The sequence below is a fragment of the Daucus carota genome, chromosome 3 (genome assembly GCF_001625215.2).
Source record: "Daucus carota subsp. sativus chromosome 3, DH1 v3.0, whole genome shotgun sequence".
Taxonomy (NCBI): Eukaryota; Viridiplantae; Streptophyta; class Magnoliopsida; order Apiales; family Apiaceae; genus Daucus; species Daucus carota.
In genome coordinates, this window is record NC_030383.2 from 50,119,246 (window position 1) to 50,143,704 (window position 24,459).

Consider the following 24,459-nt stretch of genomic DNA (forward strand, 5'->3'; position numbering starts at 1 on the left):
GAAGAAACAACTCGACTCGGACAAAAGCAAACTCAAATAGGACCGAAATAAACACAACTAAAGCAGATAAATCGCAGCCACCACAGAACTCGGTGACTCTGACCTCGAAGAAACTAAGTACGAAAACACAAACTCAAAAGACCAAAACCAGCGAAAACTAAAGAAAATAAGCTGCTCGAGAATTCAAACTAATGAAAACAAGGCCTCGGTGGAAACAAAACTCGGGGAAAACAGAGGAAGGGGGTGTATTCATTTTTGTGCAAACAAAACAAAAAAAAAACTATATAAAATAACTGAGTAAGTGAAGAACAGGGGTGTGTTTAGTTAACAAGAAACAGGGGCGGTGAGTTTTAAATTTCGAAGCAGGGTACTGGGTTTAAGAAACAAAGCTAATAATTCGGGGTTTTAACTTATTTTAACAAAGCAAGCAACTACTTAATAACGCATAACAACTGAAATAATTTTGGGGCTTTAAATATAAATCCTAACACAAATTAATTTTGTGCTAGGACTAAGTTAACTATTTCAAGAGATCACAAATCTACACTAATCACAAGCTTAATGATTCTTCATTTCCCAAAAGCTTAAAAGCATGTGGTGGTATTTAGAAGAGTCATTCAACTTGGAGAACATAAATTAAAACGACAATACAAGATTAAGCTAAAAGAGATTTGCATAGAAATTAAAAAGTGTATACAAGCTTGGAAAGAAAATTGGGGCTAGCAAAATGTAAATCTATCTAGGATACTAACTATAGAAATGACTAGGTAGAAAAGGTGGGTAGGTAGCTAGGTAGGTCTTTACAAATAAAGAGAAGGGGGTATTTATAACTAAAGAATTAGGGTTTAGGGGTAGGGTGGCTCAATCTTGACCATCCATGTGCCTTGTGTGTTGGGAAGATTGTGGCCCTCCATGTGTCCCTTAGTTGCCAACTCTTTTTTTCTTCTTCTTTTCTTTTCCTTTTCTTCTTTTTCTTGCATTTTCTCTTCTTTCTTTATTTATCTACAATTTCCTGAAATAAAATAAATAAGCGATTAATACTACGAAAATAAACAAAAAATAGGCACTTAAATATGCAAAAATATGGACTAATCAATTTCCTTAAATAGTGATTGACTTTTTTATATTTTAATATTTGATATCAACCTTTTTAGAAATTGTTATATTAGATTTATTGATTGATGTTTTACTTAGATTCTAAGGATATATTATAAAAGTTTTAATCTCTTTAATTTAATTTCCTTTTTCACTACTTGAATGATATACACATGATGTTAATTATTATTAATTATTGGATATATATTTCTTTATTTTTTAATAATATATATATAATCAGTTATATATATGGACTTATATTCTCCTGTTTCCTTTTTTATATTTTTCAGGATGCTGGGAAGAAGACGGATTTTTCTTTTCGGACATTAAAGTTTTATTATCTAAATTTCTCCGGTCATCTTGCATGTCCGATGGTTAGATGATAAACTTTCTTGAATGAAAGAATTATCACGGTGAATTGCCGAATCATTTTTGTTGAGATTCATTCTCATTATATAAAAAAAAAATGATCTAATTGTCTTGAATATAGATTGATATTTTTTTTAAAAAAAATGAGTTTTAGATTTAAGTGGTGAAAGGTTAATATATAGATGGATCTGGTTATATAATATTTTTTTTAATTTTAATTTACTTTTAGCGTGTGAAAATTTCTTTGAGCAGAGCTCATTGTATATATATTATATATATTGTGCCATTTCACTCGAAAATGTTGATCAAATTAGTAGCAAACCTTCCATTGTTCAATCTATCTAAAGGGCTATGTTCGCACGGTTTTATAGTAGTCAATGTATCCCATAACCGGAATTATGATAAATTTATTTAATATTTAACGTTTTTTTGCTGTTGAACTGATAAAATACTTATTTTGATCGTCTAGTTAAAAAAAATTGTTGAACATACGAATAATCATTTTAGTCGTCCATAAAAAGAACGTTAGACATGACAGAAAGTTATTATATAATCGCGGCCGCGATACAGCCATATATTTAAATGTGAATTCACAAGGCCGAAATATGAATAAAACCATTCGAACACAATACCTTGTCTCAATTCCTCAGTATATTTGTCCATAGTTCACTCATCCAGAGTCTCTGCCCCCAGTTCTTGAACTAAAACTGAAGGCCTCAACAAAAGTGTGGAATAGCCTTACAATTGAATCACACAAAATACCCCTGTATCTTCAAATACCGAAGCAACCCCTGGGATAACAGATGTGCAAAATCCATAGTATCAAGAATAAGCCTCAACTTAACTTATAAACTAGTAATACTTGCCTAACTTAAGTTTCACAATTGTCAAATCAGAAAATGAAGGTTCTCTATAAATACAACAGCAAGCTAGAATATGCAACTCATAGCAGAAAATAAACCTTTGATACAATGAAGACCACATTGATAACTTTTCTCTTTTTATTAATTGCCTTGCTAAGTTACTCTCATGTTTCAGGGAATGCAGCACCTGATGTTGTACGAGACACCAATGGCGATATTCTCCGTGTCAGAACTGCCTACTTAATTTTGCCCTGTTTATCCAGCACTGGTGGCGGAATAACACTAGCCAGCCTCAGGAATGAATCTTGTCCACTTGACGTAGTTCAAAGCCTGGACAAAAATGATAGTGGCGTTCTCCCCTTGGAATTTTACCCCAGAAATTCTAAAAAGGGAGTCATTCGTGAATCAACTGATCTGACAATTTCATTTGCAGGGGAGGCATCCTGTGTCGAATCATTGATTTGGAAGCTTGTCAACTACAACGGAGAACATATTGTGAGTACTAGGGGACTTCCTCGAAACCCTGGAGCTGAAACGTGGTTTAAAATTGAAAAACATTTGAGTGGCTACAAGATTATTTTCTGCCCAACAGTATGCAAAACATGCAAATCACTTTGCGGAAATATAGGCATCTCTGCTAAAAATGGTGCTCGAAGGCTGGTTCTTACTGATGAACCTTTCATGATTAAGTTTGTAAAGACACACTATTAATTCTATGACTCGAGTCCAATGCCATCTAAGATATGCTTTCTAAATGTAATCTATACTATATTGTAATGAAGTGTTGTTCTTCAAGTTATCATGCACCAGATCAGATATTCAATAAATTTGTAACATATGCCGCGCATTTTCTTCATTATGTAAACCAATTTTCATGGTCAGCTAAGGTGAACTAGCTAATGTCCAAAATTCAATATCCAGTTCATCAAATATAAGAAATCTGAGCTGAGGAAAAGCCGTCAAACTTGTTTCCCAGTCTCTGCCAACAAAAGCATAATATTTTAGCTTGAGAATTGAACTTCAAGAATAGGTATCATTTCAAACGCCCAAGCTTCTTTCCAATCCAAATAAGTATTTGACAAAGAAAGACTTTTAAGACTTTCAGAGCATATGAACGAATCGCTTAGTCTTCCAGCTCTGCACCAAGGACCTGTGTTTAATAGCTTCAATGTTTCGAGGTGAAGTAGAAGTCTTAGATCAGAAAGTTTCAACTCCCCGCCCTTTGTAATATCCAAAGTCCTAATAAGTTCGAAGGTATCCTGTGAAATATACACCTCCTTAAAAAATGAGCCTCTGATTGAAAGTTAAGTTTGAGACTTTGAGTTCAAGTATCAAGCTCAAATATATTCTTCAAAGCAATGGTAAACATTTCTTCATCATTTTCGACTCTTATGTACTCATTAAGATCCGAGAAAGAAACTCCCCAATTCCAGCTGCTAGCCACATGTAGCAAGGGTGTGTGCACTTGCAAATTAGTGAAGTAATTCATCTTCTGACATTCGTCCCATCTAAAAGAACGTAACGCTGGGAAGTCGAAATTGTAGGTTGGGCTGCTACTGAAACTCACGAGCTCTGGTAATTCCACAAGTCGAAGTGATTTTAACAAATGTAATGAAATTGTTTTTTCTTCGGTGCTAGAAGTTTTATCATCTGCGACGATCTGATCCAACAATCTGCATTCTGAAACTTCCAACTCTTCCAGCTGTTGGAGATTTTTAAAGACGGTGCAAGTGAAAAGAGTAGAGAGTTGACAGTTACATACTTTTACCACTTTCAAAGCTGGCAAATTGCACGCGAATATTGCTTTGGCTCCAAAATCTTTAAGGCTTGGCAAATTCCCAAGTACAATTGATGTCAGTCGAAAGAAGGAAAGGGTCTTTCCATTATTCATGGAAGTTTCGCTATCCTCTATGATCTCTTCCAAATGACAACAGTTCTGTAGTTCAAGTTCTTCAAGTTGTTGGAGATTTTCAAAGACGGTGTATGAGAAAAGAGCGGGGAGTCGATGATGATAAACTTTAAGGACCTTTAATCTTTGGAAGCTTCCCTGAGGATTGATTTCCTTGAACAAGCCATGCCTCCAACAGTTCGCCAAATGCAATATTTCTACATTTTGAAGTTGCCATATGGATGGAAGCTGTAATTCGTGCTGACTGTCTATTTTGAGGCTCATTATGCCAGAGTTGAAATCATCACTGCTAAGCTCCATATCATTTAAACCGATTCTTAGGCCTTCAAATTCCAGTACCATCAAATTCGGGAATGTAACCTACAAAATCAAATCATCTTTACTTGACATGTATGATATCATCCATATAAACGATCTCATTTAGTATCATAGAGCTCTGGGTAATATTAAACTAATAGATAAATTAAAAACACTGAATAAGGATTCAATACCTTCGAGACAGTACAGGAATGGCCTTTGCATATATCAGCTTCATCCGACTTCAGAGAATGAGAAATTTCAGAAAAAGGCAACTCAGCTAGTAGTGAATTATCAACCAGCTCATGGTTCAAAAATGTTGTAAAATGTGGTAAATGGGTGAGTTTTAAACTTTCCAGTTCCAGGAACACAACTTTTTCATCAATATTAAGTACATCATCACATATTTCCATGATTATTTCTTTCATATTGTAGCAATAGGATACATGCAGCTGCTTAAGACACACAAGGTTTCTGGCAGCAGGAGTGAGGAGAACATATGTCAAGCTGTTGCAATTGTTGATATGTAGCTCTTGAAGGTTTTGTAAGCCATATAACATCTCTGTAGGAGGTAGAAACACATATCTCAAGTTTGGGCAACTCTCAACATGTAATTTTTCAAGGTTCTGCAACCTACTTAAAATTTCTGGTTGGATTACAACCTCCAATTCTGTACAATTTTTCACCTCAAGGATCTTCAGTTGACGAAAACAGTTGTTCCCACAATATTCCTCTTTCCAAACTTGTCGTACATTTTCTAAATCTTCTAGTTGCAGGATTTCCAGTGAAGGTAATGCAACCTGTAGCACAATTGCAGAGTTACTTCTTTTCCTAAATCTGAATGGAAGTTACTAAATGATTAAGCTTGCTGAAGCACTTGATTAATTGAATGCTATTTATATTAGAGTAATTTACATTTTGCATCCCATAAGTTTAGTCGCTTTCTCAATTTGATCTCAAACAAATATTTCTTTCAATATGCACCCTATTGTTTAAAAAGCGCTTCGATATGCACCCTTTTGACCATATTCCGTCAAGTTGACGATTAAAATTAACGGCTATAGGGGTAAGACAGTAATTTTTATGGAAAGAATCAGTAGAAGGAAGTCTACAAAATTATTATTTTACATCTGCAGCCGTTAACTTTAACAGTCATCTTGACGGAATATGGTCAAATTGGTGCATATCAAAGCGCTTTTTAAACATTATGGTGCGTATTGACAAGAAATTTTGTTTGAGATCAAATTGAAAAAGCGCCTAAACTTACGGGGGCAAAACGTAAATTACTCTTTATTAGACTATTAGTATGATGTCTTCAGGATAATTTATGACTACTTGGTCTTGCTCCATCCAGTCAAAAAGGTTTTCTGAATGGCCCCCTTAAAGAATCGTAATCTATATGTCATATGAGAAAAGAAAAAAAAAATAGATGAAGCTTACCGTTCCATCAAAGAGAGATTGGTCCTGAACACAGGGGATATCGAAGATGTCCATTCTTGTTGAAGTAGAAGCTGCCTCTCTCTTTTTGCCATAAAAGCTAGTAAGCTTCTTCATATAGTTCAGCTCCAACAACTTTAATTTGGGAAACATTATGATTTCCTCGTCTATCTGGTCGTCATTTCTTATTATATTCTCCATTTCGTGACAAGCATATATGCACAGCTCTTGAAGTTGAACAAGACATTTTGCGACAGAAGGGCAGAAAAGATATATTAAACTCGAGCAGTTGCTAATTTTCAAAACACTTAAGTTTGTGAAACACTTGATCATTGAATTAGGCCTCATCTTACCATCTGGTATGGTAGTCAGATGTTCCATATCATCACATCCTCCTATGTGTAACTTTCTCAACTCTGCAAATGCTTCGCTTTTGCTAATGATTAGCCCATTAGGTGAACCCTCGACGTTTCTCAAGTTCACTTCTTCAGCCCTCTGGACCGCAGCTATCCCAGCCCCTTGTAGCTGCGTGTCAAAGAAATTGACTAATTTCGTTGATGTATAACTTCCACCCTCGTGTTCATATGAATAACCCACATTTATACTAAATTCTTGTAGGTTTTTCATAACATTTTCCTCTGGACAAGACTCAGGGTGTCTCAGACGGATTTTTAGAATTTTCAGACGATTCAGTCTACTTAGTTCTGCAGAAATCTCAACACAAGAGCGCTCTAATACCCTTTGACCACCAAGCCATATTTTAAGTCCCCCCGGAATATGCAGTTCTTCGAGACTGGAAAGACTTGATAAGGCATTTGGCATCATCAGTATTTCATAAAAATACAGCAGTTCTAGCTTTTGGAGATATTTCAACTCGGGTAATTTAATTGGACTGGGGATATTACATCCCCAGACCATCAGTGTTTCCAGATTCTTGGAAACAATGGTGGATATATCATCCAAGTTGCAATGATCAAAAACTAGCATATTTAGTTTATGCGGAGCTTGAAATCCAAGAGGAAACGACAGACGCCTGACTACCATAAATCTGACATTCAAGAACACTTTAGAGAAGCTTTCTGAAAAATGTATTCCAAGATGGCAGCGCTCTAACCACAAGGTATGCAGATCCGGGAACACCAGATCATCCTGAAAACGAACCGCGTCATTCTCTATACATAAATGCAACAATCTGCAAGCATGATCATCAAAAGTACTCGGAAATCTTGAGCTGCATCTTAAAAATAAGAAAGCATATAAAGGGTCTTTGGCAGCTACAGATCTTGCTACATCTCTGATGCTGTCATGCAATTTTACCTTACCGTCATCATTACAAGCAAGCAACAATGAAGCCGATTTGAGGATTTCAACCATTGCATAGACCCTGTTTCTTTCGCTGTTTAGTAGTTGAGACCCTATTGCAAAATCAAAAAGCACATTTATTTCAATCTCAGCATCTTCCGGGAACAATGAACATAGCAAAAGGCACGACTTTGCATCCTTAGGTAATTTGTCGAAACTCAGTTTGATGCACACATATACTTCACGGTCAATTCCAGGAACATCTTCAATAATGCAATTCTGAAGTTGATCGAGTGCATCTCTCCATGAATACTCAGACATGAATTTGAGTGCTTTCGCGACTGCAACAATGAGGAGTGGCAAACCAGCACACTCTCGACACACTTTTGGTGCCAACGATTCGTCCTGCAGGAGGTCAATTCTAGAAGTGCCAACGCAGTTCTTGAACATATCCCATGCTTCATCATCTGTTAAGGTTTTTATCTCTACAAGACGTTGGCAGCTGTTGCGTAGGCATACATCTTGCAACCGAGATGTCAAGAGGATCTTACATCCATCAGAACTACCATCACCAAGGGGAATTCCAATTTTATGAAAAGGTATCACACTCCAAACATCATCAAAAATAACCAAGACCTTACCTCCATTCTTTAGGCTTTTCATCAGTTGACTAGCTCGCTGATCCTCATTAATTTTCAGATCTAGATTACAGCCTAAGTAACCTGCAAGCCGCTCCTGAATTTTCATCACATCTACTTGATCATTGCCAACATTCACTCGAATAACCTTGTTGAAGATCCCCTTCTCCTTGACTTCTTCCCATGCTTGTTCCATCATACGAGTCTTGCCAACACCCGGCATTCCATAGATTCCAATTCTTGAAAATCCATCATCTTCCACTAGTGCCTCCCAGATCTTCACATAAGCATCTTTTCTTGATTCAAATTTCCAGTATATAGTACCATCTGACACAGGAACATTATCACAAGGGGGGTGATATGCAATTTCATTATCAATAAGCTCTTTTCCTGAATCAACTAGTTTAGTCACTTTCTTAATCTTCTGAGCCGCTTCTTTGCCATAACGAAAACGAGCGACTGGATGACAAAAACGCACATCTTTTAAGCACATCCACGACCGCTTCTGTTGGTATCTTTCAGAAAAAACTTCTATCTGAGTTCTGATCTCTACCGCCTCATGTTGCCACTTGAGTACATGATCCAGTATTACTTTTCCATCACTTCTCTCAGCATCAACTTTTCTCGCGATTCTATCCTCCTGTATTACAACTTTCTTAGCTTCAGAATTAAGATCCTTTACAAGTCTCTTGTAACAGAAACAATATCGCAATCCACGCGTCCCTGCTTCAACAATGACATCTGATATTTTATCCAGAGTTTTTCCGACAACTGGAATGTCAGATATACTACACATACTTAAAACTTGGCAACCCAACTTTTTTCACAGTTGATTTCTAAATCTGAATTAATGAAGATGAAAATGCGACAAGCAAAATAAACGCCATGAACTACAACTAGATACTTAAGATTTTCCCTGACCCTTCCAGAAAAGTCCATAACTTAGCCGACCAGGGGCGGATTCATCAAGTCCTGACGCTGTGCCTTAAGCTTTTACCCTTTAATAAATTGTCGATTGCATTTAACTTATTACCAATGTATTAAAGAATTTAGAAGAGACTCAGATTTTTTGGCCCATCAACAACAAATTTTCTGGCTCCGCAGCTTAATAGTACAATGTTTATAACTTTATATACATCTGCATAGTATTTGTCAAAATTAAGCCGTCTGCAGCTGACAGACTAAAAGCAGAGACAGCGAAGAGCTTTGTAATTGAAGATATCTCCCAATAGGTATAAACCAAAATGATTCTATCATCTTTGAAAAATTCTCAACTTGCGCGTATCAGACTATTCCTTCCTACAGTCAGCCATAAGTTTAAAACATGCGTTGGATTCTATGAAAGACAAAAGAGGTAATGGAATAAAATAAATGAAGGATGAGAATAACAGAAATAAAGGCTATGGGAAGATATTGCTGCTAATTCATATGAAAAATACTTCATGTTCAAGTAAGGTTGTATATGAAAATCACTGGGTGTTGGCCTTCTCTACCACTCTTTCTACAAAAATGACCCCGAATATTTCTGTCGGGGAAGATGGTCCCAAATCTCACTTAGCAATCAAAAATGCTAGATCGTGCAACCTTCATCCATCTTTCCCTTCTTAACGCTAGATCGCTTAGCGTTTTGAATCTCTAAACGTTGTTTCATGTAGCCTTTCACACTAAAAAGCCAGATGATGTTACGTTTTGCAGGGATTTTCATACCTAAATTAGGGCTAAGTAAAAAACCCCAAAACCAGTAAAAACCGAACCGTAAAAAATCAAGCCGAAACCGAAAAATAAAAAACCGAACCGATGTTATGGGTTCGGTTCCGGTTATTAGCTAAAATCAAACCTAAAAATCGAACCGAACTGATTATTAAATAATTAAATAAATCTAACACACACACACATATATTATATGAATTTAAAAAAAATGAGTAAAATAATATATTATATTTTATAAGTTGGGCCAGTGTTAATTCACTAGTGTATATGTTCAGAGTTCTGCAGCTAGATAGCATGTCCAGAGTCTTCGCGCTCTCTGCTCTCACTTCACTGTCAATATAATTTTGATACGTAAGATATTACAATTGAAAGGCTAAAATCTAAACATGAGCATAATTTGTGAGTTAATGACCACATTTCTTGAAACATGGCAAAATTAATAACCTGGTTCTAGTTTAGAGACAGTACTGAAACTGATCAAACAATACTAGTTTTTGAAAATTGCATGAAATACGTTATTTTTTGTTAAACTCTAATATTGTATTAATTATTATGTCTAGATTACGCGCATCAATTTTTCTCATTCATATAATATTTTCCATTCTTATATTTGTCGGTTTTATAACCGAAACCGAACCGATTATAATCGAACCGGGGTTTTTTAAACCGAAACCGAATAAAACGGTAGATTATCCGACATTAATAAGTGAAATTTCATGGCAATTTCATGTCATTTTTCACAACCCTCATATTTTGGACATTGCTTGTGGAAATTGTGGCATATGGGACCTTTTCCCAAAACGTACTCCCTCCGTCCCTCTGAGTAGTATACATTGGGGGACGGGAACGCGGCACGGACTTTAATGCTCCTGCAAAATGTAGTTGTGCAATCTATTTTTAAAATTTTTCTTTTTTGAATTAAAGTTTGGATGTTATATTTTTATACAGAAAAAGAAAATCGCAAAAATAAGTTACGGAACTATATTTTATAAGAGCATTGAAATGCGTGTCGAGCAGTTAAAAAGAAACGTATACAATTAAATGGGACAGAGGGAGTATTATTTAGCATTTCCTTCGTCATCCCATGTATCACTGTTCCCACATTTAGTGTTGACACATTAATTAATATGGTTTTCTATGCAATTCTTGAGGTTTAACATTCCGCATTCTGAAACTTCCAACTAGATCTACACTTGCAAATTTCTACGTTTCATTTTGTGTAATTAAAAAGTTGGAATATGGATTTTGATAGCAAACAACTACCAGTTTGGTACTTAAAATGTTGTGCATGCATCCGTTTATCATAATATCTCGTAAATTAACTCCAGAAACAGATGATAGCTAAAGAAAGGAAATGTATTAGGAATGGTTACACTCAAATTCATAGTTAATGCAAGAAGCTAATTCGTATTCAGTCTTACTCCAAAGTAAGTTAGAGCTGTTAGACTACTGCAAGACCATCCATAGCCCAGAAACCAGGCTGAGAACGATCCTCTATGGCATTGGCAGGAAGAAATGTTGCAATGTTGTTTTGGCAGCAGCTCAACAAATTTATAAGTTTTGACCTCAAAAGTTATTACTCACTGGTTGCACAAGTTTAGTCAAAATTTAGTCAATTTGATCACAAAAAGTTAAACAAGACAAAAGAAGGTGGACAGAGGGAGTAATTTTCATTTTTATTCGAAAATGAAAACCAACTGAATCGCGTTTTCCACTCGTATGATAACACGTGAAACCTCACAAGTTCCCTTTTTGGGTTAAATATTCAAATTTAAAGTATATGCATGGTGCCACTGCCGCGTTAAGTCATTAACTGAAAAAAGCAACCATCTTGATTTCATTTGCAAAGGGGTCACGTACATGCAACAACAAAAAGAACGGAGTAACCAACTACTTATCTACCATGCATGTTAACAGGTTTTAAAATTAGTCTGTTTGGGAATCTGGATTTGATCAAATAACCTGTTTGGGAATTTGGATTTGGATTTCATTTGAAATCCAAACATTCAAACATTAATTATTACCATAATCGGGTTTTTTTCCCAACTCGTGCATCTTTTATCTTCAAAATTATGCCCGTTTTAGTTCATTCCAGATAGACTAGTAACATAATCATTGATAATGCTCCTTAGACCTTAAGTCACATATTTGGTGCTCGACTCCTGCGAAGCCGGAAGGGTTGTCAAAAACTATGGCCCTGTTCGAAAATTTAGTGATTGATGGTTAGCGGATTGAATTGGATGTTTTGACTAGGGGATTGAATTAGCAGTTTCTTGTGAAACTGTTCGGTAAATTGCTGATTGATTAACTTTTTCTGACACAAACCGAAACCCCTAACCTAAAAAACTCCTCAAAATAGCTCTTTCAAAATTAGCTTTTTGGATCCAAACCTCTATTTCAATCGGTTAACTACCAAACACTAATATTAACATATTTTAGTGGTCAAACCTCTAATTTTGCCCAAAACTTTTAACTTTCAAACAAGAGTTATGAATAATTGACACTATCCTACGGCAATATTGTTAAATCGATTTTTTCATGGGGTGTCAACTCCCACATGTTTAATACTAAATTTTATGTATTTAACTTATTCACATTGATTAGCGATGGACCCTTGCATACACAACAACTGCATCAATTAAAATTTATTTTGATTGATTCCTATAACTTATTTTGATTGATTCTTATAACTCTTCCTCTGTCTGTTAACTTTTCTCCTCATCTTCCTCCACGTGCATGTAACTTTCTCTTGTACTGATGACACTTATCCAACTGCTATTTAATTACACTCAGAGCATCTCCAAGGGTAATATTTAAAGGGTGCTGATTTATGCACACCCCAAATGTATTTATGCACACCCTATCTTCTTTTAAGACCATTTTATCCTTATTATGTGCATTTCAGAAATATTGTTTTTTAATTTTGCTCACTGCTATGTCAATTGCAGAAAACATTTGATTTAAAATTAAAACCAGAATTGAAACTCAAGAGCTAGAGGGTAGAGCAATACTATGAAGTAAGAAATTTCAAGTGCTGAATATGAGATTTCCAGAAAATATCACAAGCTCCATCCATGCTTTCTGTGACTTTCAAGTTCATTATTTAGTTTAGATTTTTATTATAACTTTTGAAGATCAAGAGAACAAAATGTTAAATAGAGTGATAGTTATTCCAGTTTTTTACATTTTATGACTTTGATTTATCCTCTGTATTTTTATGAAAAAAATATCAGTGTATTTGGAACTCCCTTATATTTTCATGACATATGTGCTCCTGGAGAAGATATATTTTTCTTCAAATTTTAATTTTTATTGTAGCATTTGATCTATAGTGTTATAATGCAGCCGAATAAAACAAACATATGGCAGGATAATTGTTTCAGTATTACTTAAATATGGATATTTTGGTCCAAAAAATATATAGGGTGTGCATAAATACATATGGGGTGTGCATAAATCAGCACCCTATTTAAATCTATTAACTATAATGTCTATCTTACTGGATCATACAAATTTTTTGCTAACAATAAAGATGTACTCCAGTAGGGTGATGTATAATTATTATAAGGTGATGACTGAAGTGGAACTTTTTTTACATATTTTCTGAAAGGGCCGCCTAAATGACACGTGGGATGACACATAGATTTTTAGCTAATAGTTTTCAACTCCTGGAGATGCTCTTACAAATTTCTACCACCTTTGAAGCTGGCATACTGCAAAGGAGAATCGTTGGGGCTTGGGAGATTCCGAGTAATATTGATGTAAGTTAAAAAAAAATGAAATGCTTTGCTCATGATTGACATAATTTTCGGCATCCTGAACGATTTCTTCCAAGTGACAACAGTAATGTACTAGTAACTCTGTCAGCTGTGGGAGATTTCTGAAGACAGAGTACGAGAAAAGAGTAGGGGGTCCATAATCATAAACTTTAAGGACCTTTTTGTAGCTCATCGATATTCTTTCGTAGACCCTGCCTCCACCAGTTTGACAAATGCAATGTTTCCACAATTTGAAGTTCCCACTTGGGTCGAAGTTGTAATTCTGACAACCAAGTAGCTGGCTTCTTTCCATGCTTGTTCTCTCATCCGAGCTTCTGGCGTTCCATAGATCAATCCCGTAAAATCTGTCATCAACTTTCACTATAGTTCCTCCCATATCTTCATGTAAGCATCTAATTGTCACCTTTAACATTTTCAGATGGTGGATGATGTGCAATGTCATTACCCATAGGTTCTCTCCTGACCTTCATTACTGGTCTACATGATCCTGTATTTATTTTCCATAACGGCATCAACTTTTTTTCTGACTCTATCCTCCTCAAATTTCAACACTCTATTTTCAGAATGAAGATCCTACACAAGAAGACTCCTGTAACAGAAACAATAAACGCAATCCGCGAGCCCCTGCTTCAACAATGACATCTGAAATTCTATCCAGAGTTGTTCCCACCACTGGAATGTCGGATATACTACAAATTCTTCAGTCTTAGCTTCCTCCCAACTTTTCAATTATCTCAAGTTATTATGTATATTCAAAAACACATATGTAACCAAGTTCAAATTCAGCCCCGTCGATAGCTTACTTACCAATCAACCCCAAAATCTCGTTATTGCAGGTCTAAAGCTCCTGAATATCACCAACCTATTGAAAATAGTTTAAGTAATACTGTTGCACGAAATTCTTATATAAAATTGCCATTAACAGAGTCTAAATATAGGGCACAAATAAAATATATGCTAAAAACCATGGGTAAAATTAAAATTTATGTCCTAGATAGTTGAAATTGGCTATAATAATACCACTTACTAATAAAATAATTATTTTTTATATGAAACCTGGGCTATTATATGAATGATGAATCAACTATATGGATGGATGTGAATGGCAGAAAATAAGGATTATAAAAACAAGACCTGTAGTTTCCCATTATTTAGAAATGTTGCATTTGATACAAACGGATAATACTTCACAAAGAACTACCTGATTTATATACAGAAAATCAATGTTTGATCACAACTAAACTATTATCACAACTGAATAGGTTACAGAGGCAGTGCCAGGATACACATACACCAACATAAAAAAGGGAGTCCAAACTGGGAAATGACACATGCAAACTCTGAAATTTCATCAGCTCGGTCACAAGCGCTGCATTTATTGGTGTCAAAATCACCACATCTCTCTCAAGTGTGTACATAATAAATGTTATAGCCTTGTGGTGGTCCCTTCCACCAAATGAGTTTCCATGTCCGCAAGCTTGCACCTCTACTAGTCAAAACTCAAAAGAATATTTAGCCAAGTAGAATTTCATCCATGCACCTCATCATTAAATGACTTTATCTGCATGTTACAAGGAAATCATTTTTTGCAAATAAATTATCAGCAGTATTGGAACTTGGAGATCGCGCGCGGGGTGGGGGGGCAGACTTAAAAGCACATCTAAAAAAATTTACAACATAAATTTACCTTGATTTTAAGTACGAATCCACAAGGGTTCCAAAGAAAAGGATTTATCGTTCTGAATATGAGCTGCTGAAGTTGTTTGTGGAGGTGCATGCACAGTTATAGGAAGAACCCATTCACATTTATCCCTTCCCTCTACCAGAAGTGGGTGCTCCAATCTAAAAGAAAATTTACCATTGTAAGTGTCTAAAGGCACTGTAAGAATTGCTTCATACTTTGGCAAGCCCAAGACATGTACTACCTCAGATTACCATATCTATTGAAAGGAGAATGTATCATCTCCCCTAAAAAAAACAACTATGCTTCCATGTACTGCCTCAAATTACAGTATCTATTTAAAGGAGAATGTATCATCTTCCCTTGTAAGTTGTGTTAAGCTAACATGTTTCAAGTCCTACCCATAACTAGTGAGCACGAGGTACTGTTCTGATCCACCCATGAACAGATTTTGGCCCCTTGTACTGGCATTTCAAAAACCTGCCTATATATTGTGCGCATAGTACTTATTCATCCAATATCAAAATTTGGCACCTTGTAATAAACTGACATTTCATAGGCCCACCCATACAAAGTACCCAAGTAACAACCCATATCATCAATGTTTTACAAATCTGCATATTAGTATGCTGCTCATAACAATCTGCACACAATTTTCATCCTCAATTCCAGTGCAGTAGCTACCCGGGTCTAACTAGTTTTATGCAACTTTAAAAAAAAACAAATTCATTGCTTCTGAACAAAAAAACGTAGTATAGTCTCAATACAAAATACAAAGCTCTGAGAGTCATTAACTATTTGAATTTGCATGAATTGAGATCCAAAAAGATGTCACATCTTTCACTTTTGTACACCTCAGAGAAAAATTCTAATGCTTTGTTGGATTAATTAGTTAATTGCCAAGCACTAATTACTTCCTCAAGTCCAAAAGAGATTTATAATATGACTTTTAAAAGTCAATTTTCCGAGCTTTATAGATATTCAGGATAACTAGGTCCATTCAATAAAGTGAGAGTACAAATTGCAAAAGTCACCCATGCCGCATTCCAATTCATGAAATATGTTCAGCCACATAAACAAATTGACAAACAGAAAGATGATATATTCTTGATATTACTTGGCATTGTTTCAGCATATTATTCAAAACTATTATACATGTAATATTAACATAGAATAAGAAAAACATGGGAACTTTCGGTTTTAGTTCTGGCAAAACAGCGACCTTAATTGATGCATTAAAAGGATGTACCTAGTCCAGTCAATATTCTTTGGAGTGGTGAAAAATTCAAATCGAAGTGCCCATTGCACTGAGACGTGGCGAGTAGAAAAGGACATCGGCCCATCCATAGGGATGGAAAAGAGAAAGCTCGTCTGTAACAAATCTGCGACAACCTCATAATGATCACTCTGAACCTGAAAGAACAAGAATAACAGGTAAAAGAAGAAAACATGTTTGTGCAAGTGAAAACGTAAAGGGGGACGATCATAATTATCATATAAAGCGCAGCTAGAGACCTCAAATTGCATTTTGTTCAGAAAATCATAACAGGCAGATTAAAGAAAAACACCAAATGCACTTCCCAAGCACTTCCCAGTTCATAACCAAACTCATGAATGACGAGGATGAAAGTAACTATCACATATATTTAAAGCACCGGAAAAGTAGTAAACCTTAGTGATTGTTGGAGAATGCCTACGAGATTGATGAGCAGAACGACGATTTATTGTCTCTGACAACTCCAGTGTTACTGAAAGCTATGATAACACTGGGAGGTTAGTAATCTTGACGGACTTGCCAACAAATAATATCTTCAAGAATAATACTGACTTAATTGCTTGTCATGCAAAACTACCTCAAGACATCTCCGAGATCCTTCTTCGTGAAAGAAAGTAAGAGTTCCACCTATCTGTACAAAAAGAACTAGCTTAATTAAGTTGGCAAAATAAAGTGAGAGTTCATTACAGTAGATTAAGTGCAACTACCATATCGCTAAAGTAATAGGTTGATTCCGAATTCTTTGGGGAAAATCTCAACAAAACCTCATCATCTAGTCTAATGTTGTATGACCTTCCACGAACAAAGCCTTCTGCTGCAGAGAATGTCAGTAGACACTTAGTTTTGCTTGCGCAGTCGTAAAGACAAGGACTGAGTTACATAATGCATGTCTTTTACATGCATATTAGATGTACAAGTAAGCATATAGAAGGAACAATAATTTACATGCAAAAGGTTCATCAGCTCCCGGGCCAGATGGTGTGCCCGACTCATCATCCATTTTAAATGATTTAGCATGTTGCAACTGCTTCAGTGGGAATTCAGTAGATAAAGACTTCAGAGGAGACAAAACTTCTGTTGGAAAGATAAATTATTATTTGACAGTGCAGCTTCTAACACTCAATAATTAATTTACAACATCAGATTACTGCATAATGAACATACCAACTATAACATGAGCGAAAAGATTTAAATCGTATATAATCATATATAATTCTAATATGTGAAATATAATAATTATCCATGACATTAACTGTTCTCTATAAAAGACAGGTCCCAGGACCAGCTTACCCCCTGCGGAATCATAGAAGACTTCAGCCACAGAGAGTCGAGGAAGAGGCATGTATGAAGATATACTCGAGCGATCTTCCAGATATGGATAATCTTTAATAGAAGACCTAGTTGCTGATGACTGCAGGGACAAAGAACTTCCAAAAGCTTTGTGTAAGCTTTCTTTGCTTGGATTGTAGGATGAAATGGACGAAACTTCGTCCCTTGAGCTGTCATAACCATCCTCTGCTCCGTCATAAGTTTCATGCGCTCTAGCCTGCACTCAGTATTTCAGCTCTTATATTCAACAAAAACAAATGTTTTACTCCCAACCTATGATTAATACTCTATCAATCAACTGACCTAGTACTATAATTTTAACAGTGAAAAAGTAAAAACAAACAATATCCATCGAATAAGATGAAAATTGAAATTTGGATGAGATAAAAATAAAATCCTTTCAGCTTAAAGCTTACCCAATCAGTGTCTGTGTTTATTTCTTTCCAAAAAACATCCAATAAGATGGTTGAATGGGGAACAATTCCTGAAAACATAAATGACAATAGCTATCATTGTACTGCCTGCATTAATAAAAGAAAGCTTTATCTGCATGTTAAACAAAGGTGAGCTAAAAAACTCATACACTTAATAAAAATTCGAAGTTCCATACTGTAGGTATGAATCCAAGGGCCGATCAGCTGAAATTCTATGTAAAGAATTCTTAAAATGGTGTTTCACATCTGATTATCTCATTATTTCTTCTATATAAAATGAAACAACAGCGGAAAGCTACTAACACTCCCTGCCACAGAGCTTAGCATTAAACTAAATAGATTTAGAAAATCAAAAGAAGTGGAGTTTCTGTCAGGAATACAAGTATACAACCACTATGTGAGCACAATTAAGTAGCAGTATCATAGTAGTGGTGTGAGTAAGGGTATAGCAGTCATCTCAGTTTATCAGTTGTATATAAATACCAGTAATGTCTGTACGTTAGAGTTTATAATATGAGAACGGAAGTATTTCCACCAACCTCTTTCTCTCTCTAAATTCTATTATTCTATCTTTTTCTCTCTCTTTTCTTCTGCTCTCTGTCAAATCTCCCTCTTTTATATCTGAATTCTCTCGTAATCTCTCTCAACCTATCTCTCTTGCTCTTTTCTTGGTTCTTCACTTATATAAACAGAAAACTCCAAATTAAGAACCAGAACAGTTCCAAATTCCTGACATCATCTTTTTTTTCAATGCATATGCAGACTATTTAGGTAGGCGCTAGAGCGCTTAAAGTATCTCCAACAGTCTCCTAATTGGCTCTTATATAAAATATAAAATATATAGCTCTTAGCAAGTTAGTACATTTCTAAGAGTGTCAACTCCAACAACACTCTGTGTACTCATTCTCTATTTTTATATTTTAATATTATGTGAACTGAAATAGTGGGAAAAGTGGTGGATAAATAGGAGAGAATGAATTATTTATCAATAAAAATAGTTAAGGACCATGTGGAGGCTCCTAAAAGAGAGGAGAGGCTCTGAAGTTTATAAAGAGCCTTTAAGAGTCTCCTGGAGCTCTATTTTAATGAAGGCTCTTTAATTTTCTACTTAAGAGCTCATGTGGAGAGGCTGTTGGAGATGCTCTTAGAAACCCCATCCATTTAAAGGATAAGGAGGCCTTGGTTTCTACTGCAATTCTTATAGGTGGTGAATGACAATATTAGCGGTTTAAAATAGTGATATTGCATGGCCTGCCATAAAATCTCCAAGATTTGGACCTAAAAGAGGCGGAGAACTTTTCACCATTATTGGAATAGATTCTGTTTAGAAGATTATATCACATTGGAAAGTCATCATGATCACACATGACATAACAGTATCCCTTGAAACTATTATCCTTGACTGCTGTTATTTTCCCTTCAGTACGGGCACGCGGGGGGTGGTTTAAATCTGCACTGCCTGCGATTATTATTTTAAAAGAACCTTTTATCGGTTTTGAAGGAAAGGAGCTATCTACTATGCACATAATAGCCTTTTTACTATTCATGTCTTCCAACATAATGAGGTATCCTTGATTAGTCATTTCTTTTGTCTATCCTTTGTCCAGAGTAGCTAGTTTTAGGATGGGTATTTATAATAATAAGTTTTACACATTTGATCATACCCCTTTTTATATTCTTATTATTTTGCTTATTAAACAAACACACACACACACACACACATCATAATAGTCAAAATTTATCTTAACACACACACACACATATATATATAGAGAGAGAGAGAGAGATTGTGAAACTTGAAAATGAACTTATTCTAAGAACTATCACATTCTTTAACTAAATTTATTGGGAAATTTAAGAACTTAATCATCATCTAGTAGGCTTTCACAGACTTCTCATATCAGAAATAATGATAATTCCATAATTAAAGTGTTGTTAATAAATGATAAATTGACATAGTAGACATCATTGCTGTCCATAAGTCCTCAACTATTAAGTTTTACCCAATACAGTGTAAGAAACACAAGTATCAAAAGATATTCTCAATCATAGAAATTAATGTACTGGTTCTCACAAATTTATTCAAGGCGAAAATGTACTTTACTACTAGACTTCAAGAACCTTACCATCAGTCCGTCCATGTTCATAGAGCAAGCCATTAGTTTTCTGAGAAACCCATAATTGTATTGGAATACGGGCTTCCTGCATGGACAGGGAAATTTCATTAAATGATTTAAAACATTGGAATGAGATGAAAAAAGATATTGAAAACACTATCCAAATTCATGTGCCCCAGATAGATTATTTGATAGAACATTAATAACCAGGAGTTAGCTAGACTATGAGAAAATAAGACTCCTATTTGCATGGTTGTCACGGCAGTGAGTCAAGTCAAGTCAACAGGCCTCAGGCCACGTGACAATTCGACTAGTTCACCAATTAATATTAATAAAATTTATATAGTATATTATATATTATACACATTACATTACTAAAACATAAGTACTAAAATATTGTTTATATATAACTTACAATAGATATCATGTTTTCTAATATGTGAATAGAGATAGATGTAATTCATTATGTGCAGATCATTTAATCAAACACCTTATAGCAAAGTTTACCCCTTTTTTCCTTCTTCCCCCTTTCCTTCTCTAGTACTGTATACATATACACACAAGTATATACTTGGGTCATTACTCTGTATGCATATATATACATATAAATGAACTATATATATCAAATATCTCTTTCCTTCTCTACTGTATACAAATATTGATATATACACACAGATATATACTTAGGTGAAAGTCTATATATACAGACAAGTAAACATATAACAGTCATGTACCCCATAATAATAAATATTTATATTTATGTTCTAGAGAAAGGAGAAGCTGCACATCAGGCTGTTGCCTGCTGATTAATGTTCTAATATAAGTTCTTTCTCATTTTATTTTATCCAACCAATCGGTGACTCGACCAGACTAGTCACCTAGTTAACCACCCAGTTGGCAAGGCTACCGAAATATTGACATGCACCTAGCCCAGGACTCCAGTCGACCTCCCTTTCCCACTTAACCGACTAGTCATTAACTATTCGAGCGACATACAACAATGCCTATTTATGATTCCTTCAGCATTCTAATTGCCAAAAAGTAATTTACAGAAAGAAAGAAGACCCTATACTCAAGACATATATATTTAAAACATGCACATCCACAGCATAATATGATATGCAGCAATTGTAACAATAGAACCTAATAAGACATACATGGTAACCATATTTAAGAAGTCATATCTACCTCAAGATACAGAGCTAAATGGATATTTGTACAGCTTATAAAAATAACCACAGATTAAATATTAAAAACAGAACTACTTATTTAATCATCCTTAAAAAAGGAAACACAAGTAGCAAGATACAAACCAGCTTCTTAATATCTCGTATTGATTCTCCAGGGAACTGTCCGTTCTCCAAGATTAAATACTGCCCAGATAATATACTTTTAGCATAGTACAGATACCGAATGGTCGCTCCCCTGTATGATGGTGGTATAATGTTGGGTAAAAGAGTCCGCACCACATCTGCAGAAAATATTAACAATAGCCGCCTGTCAGTAGAATGAAACAGGTAGAGGTAGAAACTAATTAACAAATAAACTTTCATAACACAAGCTTAACGTAAGAAGAGTTGAAGTTCCAGATACCCGCTGTCTATATCTCAATTTATAGCATGCCGAGGAATTGGGGAACCATATCAATTATACTTATATACACAACAACACATAACAATGATTATGTTGGCTTACATGTTCTTGTTGCTCTGGCTGAAATAATTTGATTCGCTACAATTGATGGTACTGAAGAATCCATGAATATGTACTCACCTGAAATAAGGACAATACCAAACTAAAAAGTGACCAACAGGTACACGAGAATAAAATAAACATCAACAGACTTGTCATTCTCAAACTAATTATCAATTCTAAAAAAATTAAAATTTGATACTAGTGTGATAATTTGTCATCACAGGATAGCACAAAGCTTCCCCAGAGATTTGTAAAATACTAGCAGAGGGAGTTTGCAATTTAGACATTACAAGCCAAGTAGACTTCTCCTAATTGGTGTTACATTAAAAAAAATAACTCGTCATGCAAATTCAATATTCAAGTTCTATATGTGTACAAACTATAGTTGGCAGTAAAATGCTATTCCAAGTCCTTAAACAAGTGAGCACATCCCCTCCCCGTAATCACATTTCCAAAAAAAAAAAATAATAACAACCTTCACCTCTAATCCTAAAGGCCAAAACTATAACTTAACTATTCCAATTCCGATATAACAATATAAGCATCCATAAATTACATACAAACAACAGAACCAGTATAAATAGCCTTTATCATTTCGCAACAATTTTGTAAATTATCCACAAATATCTAAACAAAATGTAGACACTAACATAACAAACTCCGAAAAATCGATATAGCGAAAAAGAGAGAAAGTTGCAGTAAGCGACCTCGTTTAGTCTTATTATCAAGTGACTTATGAGTAGTAAACCACTGAGTATCGCACTTCTCGATCCCTTTCATCTCGAAACGCAGTGATTCAACTAAAAGTGAACAATTAGCTGCGGGATTCTCAATCTCAATTGTAATCACCACCGGATCTCCCGGCCTGTACACTTCTCTATCCGTCTCTAACTTCATCACCGGCGCCGACACCTCCGGATCCGAACTCTTCCTGCCGCCGCCGCCCATCCCGAATATCGAGAAGCCCCGTGGCGGCTTCGATTGCGACATTGATGGAGTCTCTGTGTATTTGTGTGGAATTTGAATGTATATGTGTATCGGAGAATTAACACTGAAAAATTTAGGGACCCGATCTGAGATGTAATGTGTAGAGATACAGAGTTTGATTGTGGTTTTACATTTTACTGGTTGAATTCGATTTCTACTTCAACAATTATTTGGGTAATTATTGTATTATTATTATAATTGTTTTACCAAAATTTAATAATAATAAGTATAAAATATTGATGTTAAAGATTTTATTAAATTTTAAAATAATTTAAGAGCTAGTTACTATATTTATTAAAATTATCATGATTTTCAACTAGTTTATAACAGGTGTATGCACTACTAGTTAGGGGAAAATAGAATATCTATTGCTCTTGGAAATATTAAATCATGTAAAAAATTAGATGGAATAATGCAATCTATGGGGGTGTTTGGATCGTGAGTGGGAATGGGAAACGGGAATGAGTATCCCAAGGGGAGTGTAAGGAATGATTACCCTCCAAGTGGGTTGAGGTTCCCATTTTATGTCACATAATTGCTAATCCAAACACCAACAAATGAGTTTGAGGTGCCGATTCCCGTTAACCGGGCTCATTAACCATGAACCAAACACCTCATATAAGAGTAGTACTCGAATATCAAATTACAGACCTCAGAAAATGTAAGACGCAACAAGCTAAAGAATGGGAGCCATCCTTCCCTTCAAGTTGTCAAATTAAGAGAGTGGGTTGTTACAATGTAAATTAACAAAATATGAATGTATCACGTGAGAATATGTTTTTACGTTATCTTTTAACTCTTATAGTCTGAACTTAAACTACGCACTTGTACTAGTTTCTATGTGTTTGCTTTGAACTTGTGAACTTTGCAGTGGACATTACCTGTGTTAGCAAGTGTTAAAAAACTAGTAGGATGTTCTTAAAGTGGTATGTCCTCTCTCCCATTTATTTTAAGCAGAGATAAATATGTAGTTGGATTAATCTGTGTTTTGGGGGCTGGGAACGGGTTTTTTGATTCTCAGGGCCTGGGAACTAGTAATAAAATTTCGGAAACTGCAAATACTGACCGCGCAAATACTGACCGGGCTTGAATAAAAGATTAAAAAAATCAAATACAGTTGGAAGCATAAATTTGGGCAAGGCCAAGTGGGACCGGACTGGCGAGACCGAGAGAGGTGTGTAAAAACAAAGACTTGTGAGAATGCAAAGATGTCATGTTACTATGTTAGAGTACAGTGGGCAATACGAATTTGCACTGCTTTATATTGTTAGCTTGTGAGCTGATGCCAATGAATAATTAAATTCGATCAGCTACACAACTAAAATTAAGATTCGTCATACTTTAATTTGTTAATTATATGCACAAGTTTATTTTTATTTTTTCACTCATGAATTATAATCCAATTTTGTAATTTTATATATTAATATTGGTATTACATCGAGATGTTTACAATATAAAATTTATTTTATTTTACAAATATTAATCTTGAATCATTAATATAATTTTTATAGACTGCCACGCATTTATTTTATTTAAGAGAA

General features: G+C 35.1%; 3 protein-coding genes across 4 annotated transcripts; 1 reads left to right on the plus strand and 2 right to left on the minus strand.

Annotated features, from left to right (window-relative positions):
- The first annotated feature begins 2,380 nt into the window (after nt 1-2,380).
- On the plus strand, nt 2,381-3,126 carry LOC108213512 (miraculin). The gene has a single exon (XM_017385310.2). It carries the CDS (start codon nt 2,436-2,438, stop codon nt 3,036-3,038), a length of 603 nt encoding a protein of 200 aa, XP_017240799.1. The 5' UTR covers nt 2,381-2,435; the 3' UTR covers nt 3,039-3,126.
- A 100-nt stretch (nt 3,127-3,226) lies between these two features.
- On the minus strand, nt 3,227-9,032 carry LOC108212632 (disease resistance protein RPS2). Its single transcript, XM_017384352.2, has 3 exons — nt 5,974-9,032; nt 4,728-5,333; nt 3,227-4,596 (listed from the first exon to the last, which is right to left on the minus strand). The coding sequence occupies exons 1-3, from the start codon at nt 8,704-8,706 to the stop codon at nt 3,652-3,654; spliced, it is 4,284 nt and encodes a 1,427-aa protein (XP_017239841.1). The 5' UTR covers nt 8,707-9,032; the 3' UTR covers nt 3,227-3,651.
- A 5,486-nt stretch (nt 9,033-14,518) lies between these two features.
- LOC108215046 (uncharacterized) lies at nt 14,519-23,067 on the minus strand. 2 transcript variants are annotated; one of them, XM_017387373.2, is made up of 13 exons: nt 22,639-23,067; nt 21,932-22,009; nt 21,550-21,707; nt 20,246-20,321; nt 18,102-18,169; nt 17,647-17,902; nt 17,302-17,430; nt 17,064-17,170; nt 16,934-16,987; nt 16,752-16,835; nt 16,330-16,493; nt 15,087-15,241; nt 14,519-14,960 (listed from the first exon to the last, which is right to left on the minus strand). In XM_017387373.2, exons 1-12 carry the CDS (start codon nt 22,919-22,921, stop codon nt 15,094-15,096), a joined length of 1,605 nt encoding a protein of 534 aa, XP_017242862.1. In that variant the 5' UTR covers nt 22,922-23,067; the 3' UTR covers nt 14,519-14,960; nt 15,087-15,093. The 2 variants fall into 2 exon arrangements, with proteins under 2 accessions (XP_017242862.1, XP_017242863.1); XM_017387374.2 differs by lacking the exons at nt 14,519-14,960; nt 15,087-15,241 and having other exon boundaries at nt 16,353-16,493; nt 16,909-16,987; nt 22,639-23,053.
- Nucleotides 23,068-24,459: the final 1,392 nt, after the last annotated feature.